The sequence below is a fragment of the Sphaerodactylus townsendi genome, linkage group LG02 (assembly GCF_021028975.2).
Source record: "Sphaerodactylus townsendi isolate TG3544 linkage group LG02, MPM_Stown_v2.3, whole genome shotgun sequence".
Classification (NCBI taxonomy): domain Eukaryota; kingdom Metazoa; phylum Chordata; class Lepidosauria; order Squamata; family Sphaerodactylidae; genus Sphaerodactylus; species Sphaerodactylus townsendi.
In genome coordinates, this window is record NC_059426.1 from 31,292,088 (window position 1) to 31,309,143 (window position 17,056).

Below are 17,056 nucleotides of genomic sequence, written 5' to 3' on the forward strand. Positions count from 1 at the left end.
GTTGTCTTGGGCATATGCAGTGCTCAGTTGTCATCACAGAAAGGAATTCTGAAGCTCTACATTATTTTTTTTGGGGGGAGGGGGGGATAAATAGTCCATTAATGCATAAATAAATAATGCAAAAAAAAAAACCCCCAAAACCAAAAAACAACAATCCCTTGTGAACTCTCTGTACCTTCTCCCCACATTAGTTTAGATTTGCTTCTACTTCCGAGACGATGATGATGGCTTTGGGTAGTATCTGTGCTATTCTTCACGGAGCAGCCCAGCCAGGCATGTTGCTTGTCTTTGGGGCCATGACAGACACGTTTATACAGTATGACATTGAAAAACAAGAACTTGGAGACCCAAACAAAACATGCATGAATAACACCATAGTGTGGATCAGTGGTTCCTATCTGCAAAATGAAAGTAACAGAACGATAAGTTGTGGGTAAGTGTGCATAATCCTGCTTCAAGTTTCTTGTTACTGTCTTACTGAACAAAATGGGCGCTGGATTTGCAGTCTTTTATTTGCCACCAATACATACCTTCAGTGAGAACAGCACTTGGCCATGTAGTGTCTAATGATAATTATATAGTGAAGAGTCATCAAGTCGTTGGGTCTTCAAGGCAACAGATGAGCAGAGGTGGTTTGTCATTTCTGCCTCTTCCTTGGAGGTTCTCTGACCAAACATTAACCATGCCCAACCCTGCTTAGCTTCCAAGCTCTGACAAGCTTAGCCCAGGGCTACTCAGGCTGCTACATGCAGTGTCCAGCAGGTTGAAAAAAAAGTATATTGCCATCTCTCCAGAACTGGAGGTGTTGCTACTTATGCATCTGCTGATAATTGCTCACTTTCATAAAACCATACCCCAAACCCTCTCTACTCCAGTCAGCTTATGCTCAGCTTGCTGCCAGCTTTAGCCAGCAGGAATCAAAACTGAAATTCTATAGTTTCTTCTCTCTTAATTGCCCTGTCTTCCAGCAATTATCCTAATCTTTTGACAATTGGAACTATTATATGTATTCTCCCCACAACGGTACTTCAAAGTACCGTTCCTTTGGCTTCTGAGGTTGCAGTTCTTCAGTTGGTAATGGCAAAAGGCCAAAGCAGCCATAACTCTCTCTCTCTCTCTCCTTCCAATGCCCTTTCATATTGTTAAAACAACCCGATACATTGATTTATTTTTACTAGGTCATATTTTATTTGTGAAATACATACATGTGTTTACAATGTTAGAAGACATACCAAGGAAGAGTTGTGTGTTCGTATGTTTGTGGGGGGGGGGGGGGGCTGGGGGGCACTAGGGATGTAGCCTGGGAGCTAAGGGGGCAACAGCCTGAAAACATTTGGGAATCACTGGACTATTGTTTCTTGTCCACATTAAATCTTGTCCTTCTTTGAGATTAAAGTAATATTGACCTCTTTCCATGACTCTGGCATCCTTCCTTCTTGCAAAATAGAGTTCATTGTATTTTGTAGAGGTTGTATAATTCCATCCTCAACACACTTATAATATAGTCTTGATAAACCATCAGGACCAGGAACCATTCCTGGTTCAAGTTTTTAATAGAATCCACCACTTCTCTTATTATTATAGTACCATTTGTAAATCTCTGCTCTTCTATCATCTTAGGTAAGCTTTTTCTTTCTAAGGTATTCCTCTATTTTTATCAGTGGAAGCTCTTGACCTTTATATACATTTGCATAATATAAAATGTCTTTTGAATGGTCACATTATCTGCGAGAGCCTTGTCTCCTTGTAATTTCAGTATCATTTTCTTTTCTCTCCCTTTTCTCAGTTTATGTGCTAACTATTTTCCTGGTTTGTTTGCAAATTCAAAATTATTTTGCCTTACATATTTCAGTTTGATTAATCTTTCTCTTACTGTTAACATAGATGACTGTTGTGATAACATTCTTATTTGCTACAAATTATTCCTACCTCTTGGACCTTTTTAAGTAACCCTCTTTTCTTTTAATCTCCTCCAAGATATTTTGTGCTTTCTGTTGTCTCTTTTTCTTAAGTCCAAATATAAATGTTGTATTAAATGACCTCTAATAAATGTTTTACTTGCACCCCAAACCATTTTCAATTTGGTTTTTTTATTTGAGTTCACAAAATTATTTTATTTTTTTTCTTAACAGTCCTGAACAATTAGGTTCTTTTGAAGTACCTAATTGTCTCCAAGTGATATCCAGGTGTTAAATTTCTGGTGCTCCTTGTTTGTACATTGGAATGTGGTACATCCAAACAAAATTTTGTGGAACATGCAGTCACCATTTTATGAGTGCTGGGCAAAGCATATATTTTCCAACTAGGCCACCTGCTACCTGAAAACCAGATTTTCCAAAGTATGCATTTGCATGCTGTGCAGCTGCAAAATATGTGCTCTGCTCCTTTATGCACAAAATGGTGGCTATGTTTTCTTTAATTCTCTCATCTTGTACTCTTCCATCTCCTCTAAATCTATATTCAAACATAGAATCATAGAGTTGGAAGAAACCACAAGGGGCATCAAGTCCAACTCCCTGCCATGCAGGAACACACAAAGTACTCCTGACATATGTTCATCCAGCCTCTGTTTAAAAACCTCCAAAGAAGGAGACTCCACCACTCTCCAAGGTAGTGAATCCCACTGTTGCACAGCCTCGACAGTCAGTTCTTCCTAATGTTTACGTGGAAACTCTTTTCCTGCACCTAATCTCTTTTCTTGCACATTTATGGAGTGAAAGAATAATATGGATATATGTGCCGGTAAGGATGAAAGGTTCCTTTTATTCAAATAATTGGTTTTCATTCCGATGCCTAGACACAAGATTGTCTGATTCACCAAGGTCAGAAATATTCATGTTCAGTCATTAAATCATTTGTCTTTATGTAGAGAGTTCTATTAGCACGAAACCAAAATAGACTTTCAAGTAGAAGTATTCTTGGGAATTGGTAACAATACTGTTTAATGCTCTTTTGTTTAAAAAAAATAGGTTGCTGGATATTGAATGGGAAATGACCTTGTTTGCAAGTTACTATGCAGGAATCGGCTGTGCAGTTCTTCTCCTTGGATATGTCCAAGTCAGTATTCTCTTACCCATATTATTATCCATAACAGAAAAATAATGTAAACGATTTTCTATACATCATATGATTGGTATCCTAATACATAAGAACATAAGAACATAAGAAATAGCCTGGTGGATCAGATCAGAGTCCATCTAGTCCAGCATTCTGCTACTTTGCAGTGGCCCACCAGGTGTCTTTGGGAGCTCACATGCAGGATGTGAAAGCAAGGGCCTTCTGCTGCTGCTGCTCCTGAGCACCTGGTCTGCTAAGGCATTTGCAATCTGAGATCAAGGAGGATCAAGATTGGTAGCCATAGATTGACTTCTCCTCCATAAATCTGTCCAAGCCCTTTTTAAAGCTATCCAGGTTAGTGGCCATCACCACCTCCTGTGGCAGCATATTCCAAACACCAATAATCTGCGTTGCGTGAAGAAGTGTTTCCTTTTATTAGTCATAATTCTTCCCCCCAGCATTTTCAATGAATGCCCCCTGGTTCTAGTATTGTGAGAAAGAGAGAAAAATTTCTCTCTGTCAACATTTTCTACCCCATGCATAATTTTATAGACTTCAATCATATCCCCCCTCAGACGTCTCCTCTCCAAACTAAAGAGTCCCAAACACTGCAGCCTCTCCTCATAAGGAAGGTGCTCCAATCCTTCAATCATCCTCGTTGCCCTTCTCTGCACTTTTTCTATCTCTTCGATATCCTTTTTGAGATGTGGCGACCAGAACTGAACACAGTACTCCAAGTGCGGTCGCAGCACTGCTTTATATAAGGGCATGACAATCCTTGCAGTTTTATTATCAACTCCTTTCCTAATTATCCCCAGCATAGAGTTTGCCTTTTTCACAGCTGCCATGCATTGAGTTGACATTCCCATGGAACTATCAACTAAGACGCCCAAATACAATCCTTAATATGGAATCAGCATTTAACCATTGTTTCTTCACCAAATCAGAGTCACTGGGGTAGTTTGGGGAAATATGGGGGGGGGGGGGATTCCAGGGTCCATGGGGGAGCCCATGATGTAGGCAAGTCATTTGACTTGTTTTCAAATAACGTTTGAGCTGGATTTTGGTGATGGGTGGGGGATTGAGACATTCTTTGTACACTGAACTCGTGGCACAAACTAAAGTTCATATACAGGATAAGATACAATTAACTTACAACAGGTCGAGATAAAGGGTCAGTTAGAAATATGGAAAGTAGGCGCAATCTTCCTCTGCCTCTTAACTGTCTGAGGTGTTGCCTTTGCATGAACCTATATAGTAACAAGTTCTTGACTGGTTGAACCTCTGCAAAGAGCACATGTTCATTCACTGTCATTCACTTATCTTTGGGATGGCATACAGGATGTATACTGATAACATGTCTCTTTCAGTTAACAGCAACAGCAAATGAGGCACTCTGCGATCCGTAGAGTGAATGTCACTGGCATAAAATACTTCCTTAGAATCAGACACCAGGTTTATAGAAAGACTTGTGTGGTTTGCCCATGTCCCCAGTCTCTGGATTTATGACTCCACAGATGGGACCACACCGAAAATTAGATATATTGATCGGATGTAATCATATTAATGTCCTGGGTATATCTGCCAATGTAGTATAGCTGAAGAGGATTCTTTAATCCATGTATGACACAAGTGCAGAGATATCCTGGAAGACATAAAATCAGTGGCAAATAGACTGGCAACTGGGATATATTATGCTAGTTGGTTCCATTGCCACTTTCAATTATATCTTTTAGCAGTTGATGGGTAGCTGCCCCCCATCTTCATTGTGTGTGTTTTTACCCTTGCTCTCCTCACTTTTTTTTTCAGATTTGCTTATGGGTAACAGCAGCTGCTCGACAGATACAAAAAATCAGAAAAGCCTATTTTAGGAAAGTCATGAGGATGGATATAGGTTGGTTTGATTGCACATCAGTAGGGGAACTCAATACACGAATTTCTGAGTGAGTAACCTGAGATGTCCATTCCGAGCAGTATACGATGGCATGTTTGGAGGGGGGGGGGGGGGCACAGCATGACCAAAAAATCTGCATAAGGTAGAAGAAAAAGCTACTGTTGGTTATTTATTTTTACCAGAGTTGGACTCGAGTTTGACTGCATACAAGGACAATCTGTCCACTGGACAGAGGGTAAAATGCAGCTATTGTCACCAGTCTTGTAGTTAAGCAAATGTTGGCAACAACTTTGAATAAAGATAGTGCTGCTGGACTAGAATCATGATTTCATTTTTGTATATAAAGGTCAAAATGGCCACTGTATGTCAGTAAATATGTAAGCATAGGCTCTGGAGTTATAGGGAAGGTCAGCTTCAGTCTTGTGGGCAATGAGAAGGTGGAAACAATAAGGCACTCAGATAATTTGCCTTTCCACTTGGCCATTTTCCACATAGGGAACACGTACATGAAGTTGTTTTATACTGAGTCAGACCACTGAGGTGAATTAGTCAATCAGGGGTGAACTTTCCTACCTGCTCACTCCCACCCTCTAGAAACTCACCAGCAAAAGGTGTTGAATTCTGGTTGTGGCTTTTAATGACTGATTGACTTTTGATGTTGGTATTGTATTAGGAAGTTTTATTATGTTAGCTACCTTGGGGGGTGTTTTAGAACAGAAAGGTGAGCAACAGATTAACAAACAAATAAATGAAGGCCAATATTATCTACTATTACTGGCAGAGGATCTCCATGGTTTCAGAGTAAGGAGCTGTCCTTGAAGACAATCTGGAACCTGCAGCTTATTCAGAAAGGAGTAGCTTGATTATTATAAGGGGCTAGCAAGTGGGAACATATTCCATCCATCTTAAAACAGCTGTATTGGATGTCAGTTTGTTTCCAAGTCCAGTTCAAGGTACTAGTTACAAGCACTTTAACACTTAGGACCCACCTATTTGAAGATCTGTCTCCTTCTGTTTGTTTCCATGCACCAACTAAGGTTTCTCGCCTCTCCACTGAAGATGCATTACCTGGCACATGCCTTTTCCACTGTAGCTCCCACTTTGTGGAATGGGCTCCCTGAGAGGGGAGGAGGTCACCATCACTGGATAGCTTCAGGAGACCATTTTATTCACCACAAACTTTTAATGGGGTGTAGACTGTAAGCATTTTTTGTGAGGAGGAAGAGGGGGTCTGGGATTTTATCCCGATGGCTTCACACTGTAATGTTTTAGTTATTAAGCAACCTTGAGCCATGAGGAAAGGTGAAATGTAAATATTTCAATGCATAAATAAATGCATTTTGCATGACCTAGTACCAGATCCTTTTTTAACTGAAGATGCTCTAGGTCAATCCTGGGATTTTCTGCATGCAAAGCAGATGTCCTACCACTGAGCTACAGTCCACCCCAAGCAGGGACACCTGAGCAGCAAGATGAAGAGCTGTAAAAAGGCTTCCTTGTTGTAATCTCTCTTATCAAGTGGAATGCTAAAACTTGGAATGACCTATTTCCAAAAGCAGTGTCTGAATATAGTGCAATCACTGAATTGGTATCAGGTAAAAGCTGAATATAGTACAGTCACTGGCGGGGGAAGATACACAGCACAAAACATCTGTCCTGGAAACCCCAGGGACTACCATGTAACTCCTGCCCAGTAAAACAATTGACCACAGACAAAGAAATGTACCTTCAACCCAGAAATGTATCTTCAACACAGAAAAGAACATAAAAACTAATGATCGTTTTGAATTGTAATTAAGGCAAAGTGTACCTGCTTCTTCAACTTTTCTTGTTCTTCACAGCGACGTTAATAAAATAAATGATGCTATTGCCGACCAAGTCGCAATCTTTATCCAGCGCTTTACCACCTTTATTTGTGGATTCCTGTTAGGATTTGTCAGTGGCTGGAAGCTGACTTTGGTCATCATTGCCGTCAGTCCACTAATTGGGATTGGAGCTGGAATAATTGGCCTGGTGAGGAATTGATGCTGTTCATTTCTATATGATTTTAGTGATGCTGTAAGGATTGAGAAGTAGGGTCGAGTTTTTGAAGTTGGTGACCATGACAGAAATTCAGGACAACTCCATAGATTCAGGACAACTCCATAGCCCAGAAACCACACAACACCACAACTCCATAGATTGTTTACTACAGGTCATTGGATTAATACTGAACCCCACGTGTATTTTTTTTACCCCGGTGGAACAGGCTGAATACGCATAGTCTGGTAGGAAGTCTGTAATCAGTAATCACTCCCCTCAATCTGTTGTATTCATTCCCCTCAATCAGTGATGCAGTAAAACAACTTTAGGCTCTGGATTTATAGGGCAATTCTATGCAGAGATACATCCTCCTAAATCCATTGAAGTCCCTGGGCTTAGAATTATGGAACTCTGTTTAGGACTGCCACTTTCAGGGATCTTATGATGCCCCCATTTAGATGGGCATGTATATTTTGAGTGTAAACCTACAGCCTGCTTGGATGCCTCTTCTGTAGGCACATGAGCCAGAGCTCTGGGCCTCTTCCCTGAGGGTGCTATTGTGTTGTATGAAAAGGGCTTATGGGCCCTGAGATCAGACAGAAATCGAAAAATGTCACAGTACTGGGCAAAGCACAAATGGCTACCTAATCTAAGTGAATAAAAGCCATTTATTGTGCCCATTGTTAACAAATCTGACCTGAGTCTGCAAGTTTTCACATGCATGCTGCATATTTGCCTGCATGTAAAACCATGTTCCTCTTCAGTGCCACACACACACACACACACACACACACACACACACACACACACACACACACCCCGAAAATAAAATTCAGTCTATCACATAACCAGTGCCTTTGGAAGCCTGGCAAGGCTGCCTCTGAGTGAGTACAAAGGGCAAAGCATCCAATTACTTTAACTCTCCCCCCAATGCCTACATGATTTTAGCATGTAACAGTGGTTTTCAGCATGAATAAGATTTGAGTCACAGCTTGGTCTCTTAAACAGGAAAGAAGCTTTATGACTAGATTAAATTAGCGTACCCACATGGAAAATAGATATCAGGCCTAGCAGATAATGATCTAAGGAAAGATAAATGAAAACATAAGTCTAGCTGAGTTATATTACAAGACAGTTATCTTTGATGAAGCAACACATTCTCAAAATCCATACTACTACTTTGCAGAGGAGATGTGTCCCAGCATAGATCACAGCAACCAGGCAAAATGTGAACCGAGAACAAAGGACAATTGCACCTTTTAAACCTTCTGACAGCTTAGGTGAAACCCTCCCCCCTTCAGTGCAGAGTTAGAAATCCTGCCCCTTGGGAGAAATACTCCAAACTCTCCTAATTGGGTCCTTTGATACATCGCCCTCGTCTTTCTAACCCTGATCAGGTTTTTTATGACTGGCATTCGTCTATTCCATTTGGTATCTCCAGCAGAATTTAGTTGCTGATATCTGGCTCTTCCTGGCTTGTATTTTATTGAACCTTCTCATGTGAAAATAACCAACGGCCATGATTTCATGGTGCCCATTCATAATAGGTGTGACTAGGTATTAGTCTTTAAGGTGTACCAAGATCTTCGGCTGGTTTTGCTGCAGTATCCTAACGGGGGGGTGGGGGGTGGGGTGGAGGGACCTCTCTGGAACTAATTGCTAGAAAAGGCAATCCTTCAACCATTTCTGTTATCCTTGCCTATACATGTCCCCTGTGAAACTTTAAGTGCCCCTTTATTAAACAGCTGGAGCTGGAGCAGAGCACCTTGATTTTTATTTTTATATTTTTTAAAATTTATATCCCATCCTCCCCAACCAAAGTCGGGCTTGGGGCAGTATGCAAGCATTTAAAAAACAATTCTACTAGTATATAAGGTCTATTTAAACAACTATTCTAAAAACACAGGATGACGAGCAAATTAGATCTATTAAACCACCCTCGCCCATCTTGGACTAGCATCTTCATTCAAACTATTTGAGCACGGGCACAGGGGCGTAACGAGGCAGCCCTGGGCAAACTGTAGCCCTGGGCAAAACCTGAGTTGGATGCCGCCCCCCCCCCCATGGGCAGCCACTCCACCACAACCAAATTTTTTTTGCACCAGGACATTGGTGCCTACAGGGGGTGAAGTTTTTAGACATATCAGCACCAGGGGGTACCCCATCCCATATTATTTGCTAAGGAGATGGGGCTACCCTTTTGAGGGTCCATAACTTTGGACCCCCTGAACCAAACTTCACCAAACCTTGGGGGTGCCATCATGACAGTCTCCAGATGATACCCTGAAATTTTGGTGCTGATACATCCAAGAATACCCTCCCTGCAAGAACATCCTGAAATTTGCCCAAGAATCTTTGTTCTGCATTGAGTTTTCTGCATTGCTGTCAATGGGGGTTGCAGGCTTGGGGGGCACATTTTTGAAGGCACAGTCTCAAAGCTTTCAGGGTCTCATCAGGAGACTGCCCTAATGATTCCCCCCAAGTTTGGTGCAGTTTGGTTCAGGGGGGCCAAAGTTATGGACCTTCAAAACTGTAGCTCCCATCTCCTATTAGCTCCCATTGGAAACAATGGGGGATGGGGCACCCCTTTTGGGAGTCCATAACTTTGGACTCCCTGAACCAAACTCACCAAACTTGGGGGGTAGCATAAGGCAGTCTCTTGATGATACGCTGAAATTTTGGTGCCGCTAGCCTAAAAACTGCACCCCCTGCAGGCCAGAAATGGAAAACCACTAAAAATACCCAAAAACGAACCCAGCATTTTGATGCCCCCCACAAGGTGATGCCCTGGGCAGCTGCCCACCTTGCCCAATGGGCATTATGCCAGTGCACGGGCATAATCAGAAAGGAATAAATAATGTTGAATGACAACGCATCAGTCATTGTAGTTGCTTTTGTTATTGTAATTGTTATAGTTGTTGTTCTAGGTAAGCTGGAGATGACATCAGGATGTAGAAGTGGCCTCAACCAAAGGCCCAGTGAAACATTTCTGTCTTACAGGCCCTGTGGAACTCCAGAGTCCTGGTGTCAACTGACAGAGAGTTCCAACAGGCTGAAGCCAGGGCAGAGAACCCCCTGGCTCTGGTTGAGGCTAAATGCACATCCTTGGGGCCAGGGCCCACCAGAAGATTTTTTATGAGAGCAGCACCTCACAGCTGGCTTTCATGAACGACATGGGTCCAGAGAGCAAGTGGCAGATCTCACAACTACAAAAACTTTGCCAACATCAGAGGAAGAGAGCAGATCAAAATGCTTCAATATAGGCCAAGAGTCCTTGAGGGATATTGGACTACAATGAGGTTGTCCCAAAACACTCCTAAACTTTGCTATATCCCAACCAGAAATTGAACTTCTTTCATAGAAACAATTGAGCACATAAGATTTTGAGTAGAATAATAACAGTTTGATCCTAGACATTGAAGTCAAGGAGCTCAGAAGAGTCTAACTGCTTAGGATTGCATTGTAAGTGAGAAACATATATACCTGCACTATATAAATGGTCCCTTTATATACTTATGTACTAACTCTTCTGATGTTTTCAGGCTGTGGCAAAGCTCACAGGTCGAGAATTAAAAGCTTATGCCAAAGCTGGTGCCGTTGCTGATGAAGTGCTCTCATCTATCCGAACTGTGGCTGCTTTTGGAGGAGAACAAAAAGAAGTGGAAAGGTTAGTTCAGTTATTACATTTGGGTGACATGCCTAAGACCAGCAAATGATACAAAGCTATTATACCTTTGTCTTGGTCTAAAGACCAGTATAAATAATTTGTGACAACAGAAAATGAGTGTTATGGCCCAATCTTACACCACCTATTATGGAGGAGAAGTCAATCTATGGCTACCAATCTTGATCCTCCTTGATCTGAGATTGCAAATGCCTTAGCAGACCAGGTGCTCGGGAGCAGCAGCAGCAGAAGGCCATTGCTTTCACATCCTGCAGGTGAGCTCCCAAAGGCACCTGGTGGGCCACTGCAAGTAGCAGAGTGCTGGACTAGATGGACTCTGGTCTGATCCAGCAGGCTCTTTCTTATGTTCTTAATCAGGAGAGAGGGACGGGGTGAGAATTGGCTTGTGGAGGCAGTGAAGGCTTTTGCCAGTGGATTTGCCTCCCCAAGGAACTTAGCCTGTTGGAGGGGCAGACACCCTGTCATTTATTTATTTATTTCATCAAATTTATATACTACCCTCTCCCGAAGGACTCAGGGCAATATCCAACATTAACCATAAAAACAATTAAAACAATTAACAACAACCAATATCCAATTAATAAGAACCATTATTACTTACAGATGGCTTCAGCCCACCCCCCCTTACTTGTACCCGCAGGAGGCCAGATGTTTATTATATGGCAAAAAGTCAAATGCCTGGTGGAACAGGTCCATTTTGCAGGCCCTGTGGAAACTCTGTAAGTCCCACAGGGTCTTAATTTCACCCCGGAGCCTGTTCCACCAAGTAGGGGCCAGGGCCGAAAAAGTCCTGGCCCTTGTAAAGGCCGGCTGGATCGCCCTGGGGCCAGGGATCACCAGCAGGTCTGCCTCCAATGAGCGGAGGGGCCTAGATGGGCAATACATGGAGAGACGGTCCCTCAGATACAAGACTGGACACCATGTCAGTGCTTCTGTGCTGTGGGCCCCATTGGTGCAGTGGGAGTCAAAGGTGTTGCTGGGGATGGAGTTGATGTTAGTCAGTTTCCATCCTGACTTGGTGGCCAGTTATGCCACAGTTCAAGGCTTGGACTTACACCACCCTTTTGGATGACGTAAGTCCATTAAGCTCTATAGAGGACTTTCCAATAATGGGCTTTTTGGGGAGGGGGGTTTCTGCCTCCCTGCCTGGGGCTGTGGATTGGGCTGCCTGTTGTGTGGATAACCTTTGGCCAGGTCTACTTTGGGGGAGTCCTCAGCTTGCCTGCAGTCTCTTCTCATGCCACTAGTGGGCAGGGCTGACCAAAGATCAGCCCCTGGAATTTGTTGGGACAGTCTATCTTTTCCTCTTGGCACATCCAGATAGTACAGCATTCCACTGGAGCCTTTCCAGGAAATGATGATTTCTGTCCACTGAATATGACTTCTTAACTGTGCCCTTCCTGCTGCAGCCTCAAATACCCTCCACCGAATATGACTCCTAGGACAGTATTTGGAGGGAGGGGGGGGGGCATTTTCAGATACCGCAGGAGGCAAGAAGGTTGTGCTCCAGAATCAAAAATACTTCCATCCCCAGAAACTCTCTGCTGAACTCAATCCAAGTTTTGTAGATACTATTGATCCTAGTGAAGCACAGTATGCCTTTTTAAAATTCTATTCTCGCTTCAATAGGATTAGAACAGACTAGTTTTTAAACAAAAAGATCTGCCATCATCTCATAGTTTCAATCAAAATCTAATGATGGGGGATAATCACTGCTGGCCGTGGAATGTTTTGTTACTGTGGCAGCATGCTAAGCACAAAAGGTTGTTTTTGCTGTCTGGGTTGTTCTGTCATACCTTGTCCTTGCTAAGGGCTCCACTTCCTGGTTTTCTTAAGTGAAACATGTACCTTCTGAAACATTCCTGCTGTGGATAGCGACTCACATCTCCATCTATGTGCTGCCCATCTCCTTGGACCCATTCCCATCCCTGTGTTTTAATTGCCCTGGCCTTTTTCTTAACTCTCAAACCACACAAAGATGGAACTTCTGCACCAATGTACGCTTAGCTGGCATTTCGGGTGGAAGGGAGTTACGTGTTACCCTTGAAGGTTGTTTTCCTGGTCTGAATTGTTCCCAGGAAAACCACTGTCCCCTTGGTCCAGGTCCAACTCAAGTCACTTCACAGCTGAAGAATAGTTTTTTTAAATAAATTGCTGTCAGCTCCCAGCATCAGTTTCTGCAAAATGGGCAAATCCGCCTTCAACCCCTGTGCCCAGGCTCCAGCCACCTCTTCCAGCCTCCTGTCCCATAGGAAAGGACGGCAATGCAAGCAGGGACACAGACATGCACAGCAGGAGACAGGTGGGGAGAGGGAGAGACTCGCTCCACTTACCAGCCTCCCTAGCCATGAGCTGCACATTATGTGACAGTTTGGCCACCCCTGCTCTAGGGCAACATGGAATGAAATGTAACCAGAGGCGTAGCTTCAAAGGGGATGGGTGTGGGTAACGCACTGGGTGCGCGCCCTTGTGGGAGTGTGGCGAGGGCGTTCCGGGGGCATGGCAGGGGCATGGGAGTGGCGGAGAGGCGGGGACCCGGAGACCCGATGCAGGCGATGCGGAGGCTTGGGACAGGGGCGGAGGACGCACCAGTGCACCAAGCGCTTTCCCCCCTTGCTATGCCTCTGAATGTAACTAGTGCCAGTTAGGCACTGCATCTGAGGTATCATATGTTTTCGGGTAGTCCCTAACTCTGCACAGTTCTTACACTAGCAACTACATCAGCCTGAGGGTCAATCAGGACTTGTGGCACTTCCAGCTGTCTTCCAAGCATGGAGATCAAGGGTTAAGCCCGAGAAGTGAGAGCGTTCTCATGCAACATATATTGATCCTTGCACTGGCATCCACTGTCAAACATTGGTTCAAGTTGTTTTATTCCTTCCATTTTAATATCTTCCAATATTTCTATTATCTTCCCCCTCTGCAGATATGATAGAAACCTCATTTACGCCCAGACCTGGGGAATCAGAAAAGGAATCATCATGGGATTTTTCACTGGTTATGTGTTTTTTATTATTTTCATGTGTTATGCACTGGCTTTTTGGTATGGCTCAAAACTTGTCCTTGAGCAAGAGGAGTACTCTCCTGGCACACTGTTACAGGTAATGGCTTTCTGAAGTCTTTTGATTTGATTTGATTTGATTTATTAAATGTATAGGCCGCCTCATCCCCGAAGGGCTCGAGGCGGCTCACAACTGACTGTTTCCAGAAGAAGTAAATCAATATAACATAAAATCTAACTCATTAAAATTCAGCAGCAATTAAAACAATAGATACAAATTAAACAACAAGGTTGTGTAAAAAAACACACACAGGCGCCTGGTCTAAAGGCCAAAAGAGAAGGGAGGAGAAGGCAGGGCCCAGGATGGAATCAGGACCCTACCCAGATGGAAAAGGCAGCTTAGTTCCGGTTTCAATGGGGGGCAATAGAGCCGTGGCCAGCCCCTCCAAAAGCTCAGTGGAATAGCTCCGTCTTACAGGCCCTGCGGAATTCACCAAGGTCCCGCAGGGCCCGGGCAGCTGGAGGTAGAGCTTCCTGTTTGTTCAGCCTCTGGGTATACATTTCAGAGTAGGGGATCAACCCTTAAAAGTATTCATGTTTCTGACCAACTCACATATGAGATAGGCTGATTGATTACTGTAAGTTATTTAATGGGTGTTTTTAATACAGATCAGAGGAACATATCTTTTTGCTTAAAATTGGTGATTTGTTTACCTGTGTTGATAGTATTTGTACAGTTTTTAAGAAAGACTACATGTAACAAGTATTGCTCTTGAAATCACTTTTTTATAATGTCATATTTAATATATTCAGAATTGTACTTTACACCATGGATCGACAACCCCCTTATCCAATACTAGCACCCACAATATTAGCACCCTACCAAATGCCCCCCTACCCAATCCACTTGTGATGATGTTCGTTTGCTGACAAACAAATGTGTGGAAGAGACAAGGGCTCAACTTGGCTGGAAACACTGGAATCCAGTCAAACCTCAGCAATGCCAAGACCTCAGGTTAGGGTTGCCATTTGCCTGCTTATGGTGAGAGACCTCCAGCCAATTGCAGCCCGTCGATGCTCGGCTGATCAGTGGGTGAAATCTGGAACCCAACAGGAGTGTGTCTGTGATCATTTTGTAGAGAAAAATTTAAAAGAGAAATTAGGCCTGAGGTACTTACAGGAAGTTCTGGCTGTAGAATTCCTGACAATTGACAAGGGTAACTCTAGCAATCACCAAAAAGCTCTATGATACAGCCAGGCAACCCTGCCTCAGGCCCAAGTAGGGGCTGAATGGGTCTAGCTTGTGATAATTTGCATCAGCATGGCATAGTGGTTAAGAGCAGACAGACTCTAATGTGGTTTGATTCCCTGCTCCTCCACCTGAGCAGCTGAGTCTTATCTGTTGAACCAGATTTGTCTCCCCACGCCTACATTACTACTGGGTGACCTTGGGCTAGTCACATTTTTTTGGAACTCTCTCAGCCCCACCTACCTCACAAGGTGCTGCTGTGGGGAGAGGAAGGGAAAAGGAGTTTGTAAGCGCCTTTTAGTCTCCTTACAGAAGAGAAAGGGGGGGGGGTATACATTCAACATACTCCTCCTCCTCCTCTTCTTCTATATCACCAGTCCCAGCAAGACTACCAGAACCTGTGCGTCAGCTGTATGGTTGCCAGCACATCTTCAGAAAATGCTGGGATATTTTGAGAGTGGTGCCTGGGAAAGGGTGAAAATTAGGGTGGATGTGACGTCAGGTCTGGGTTATGCTCTAGCAGTTTCCTCAGTCACTGTGGCCAAGAACATAGAGACATGGTGAAATTCCTAAAGTATCTCTATGGGGGCCATTTTATGGCCATTTTTTTCTCCAGCTTCTTAGTTTTTTGAGGGTGGGAGTTTAGGTGTGTGAGGGCAGGGGTTTACCAGTCACTGGCTGACAAATGGCAAGCTTACTCAGTTGTTTGCTTGGTGAACCAGCCCAGCATACTGAGGAAAATGATCTGGTGTGCGGCTATTCAGAATGCATAGCAGCGGTCCTCTACCCCTGCCTTGAACCGTGCTGTGAATCTTGCTTTTCCTTATCACTGTGAAATCTGTAATGGCTCCTCTATTTGTGCGTGATCATTCCACACTTCTAATGGTTTTCTGTGGAAAAAAATGACTCTTCTTCAATCTTATTCACATCTGTACCCTCCTTAATATTTTTCATGAGGCCCAAGCATTTGCCTGTGTTTCAAAAATAGTCCCTGATGACTCCCACGGCTTTCAATTATGATCTAGATTCTGTGTCGAATCATTTTTAAAAGAAAAGATCCGGGGGAAACAGAATTCCTTATGCTTTTCAGGTTTTCTTCGGTGTCCTAGTCGGTGCCTTAAATCTTGGCCAGGCTTCTCCTTGTCTGGAGGCCTTTGCCACTGGACGTGGGGCTGCAACAAACATCTTTGAGACAATAGATAAAGTGAGTAAAAGATGGCTTCACAGCTGCCAGCCTTGCTTTGTTGCGGGGGGGGGGGATATTAATACATTTTATGTATTTTACGTTCCCACCAACAGAGTGAAAGAGAAATATGTGGTGATTAAGGGAGGGGGAGAAGGGAATTGATTGCAAAATTAAAGCAAAGCAGCATCCTGCTAGTGAATTAATAAAGAATGCATTCATCTGAGTGAAGCTTTTAAATGATTAGCTGATGAATATTCACAGTATCACCGATCCCTAATATTTCTCTATTAGGCCCAGTCATGCTGTTTGCAATTGAGTGGTTTCGTGAGCTGAGCTGCTGCAGCTCTTCAGCACTCAAGTCTAAAGAATGAAATGAGGGCAGAGGCTTGAAGAGGAATGTTAATATGCTGGGTAGAAACAGAACAGCAAGGTCAAAATGGTCAGCACATCTTTCCATGTTGTCCCATCAACACCAATGAGCAGCATTGGTAGAAGCCAGCTGAACTTGTCTACTTTTGAATCCTTACTTAGCCAAAAGATTTTTAATTACAAGAGGTAAATCTGAGGCGTAGCAAGGGGGGAAGCACCTGGTGCACCAGTGTGTCCTCTGCCCCTGCCCCACCCCGGAACGCTCTGCCCCACCCCAGAATGCCCCCGCCAAGCCCCCAGAATGCCCTCATCACGCCCCCAAAGGGGTGTGCGCTTGGTGTGTCATGCCGCCCCCGCCCCCCCCCCCCGTCCCCTTGGAGCTACGTCTCTGAGAAAATAGAGAACAAAAAATTGTATCACTGACTCAATGTTGATTACAATCCTGGACCACTATAGGCTAGCATAATGTCAATGAGATGCTTAGGATTACAAAGATAAAATATATTAAAACTGTAAACATGTGTATAAAACACACTACTGGCAGAGGAAAATTGGGAAAAATTGTATGCTATCAAGAACTTAATATACTGTTT

At 43.5% G+C, this 17,056-nt stretch overlaps 1 protein-coding gene across 2 annotated transcripts in view; it reads left to right on the forward strand.

Moving 5' to 3' along the window:
• ABCB11 (ATP binding cassette subfamily B member 11) overlaps nucleotides 1-17,056 on the forward strand; it is an 87,687-nt gene that overhangs the window by 42,823 nt on the left and 27,808 nt on the right. For both annotated transcript variants that reach the window (XM_048486031.1, XM_048486032.1), the window contains 7 exons: nucleotides 192-433; nucleotides 2,970-3,057; nucleotides 4,867-5,000; nucleotides 6,793-6,964; nucleotides 10,516-10,640; nucleotides 13,585-13,759; nucleotides 15,999-16,112. In XM_048486031.1, the coding sequence (XP_048341988.1) occupies nucleotides 192-433; nucleotides 2,970-3,057; nucleotides 4,867-5,000; nucleotides 6,793-6,964; nucleotides 10,516-10,640; nucleotides 13,585-13,759; nucleotides 15,999-16,112 (1,050 nt within the window). The remainder of the gene's footprint in view (nucleotides 1-191; nucleotides 434-2,969; nucleotides 3,058-4,866; nucleotides 5,001-6,792; nucleotides 6,965-10,515; nucleotides 10,641-13,584; nucleotides 13,760-15,998; nucleotides 16,113-17,056) is intronic.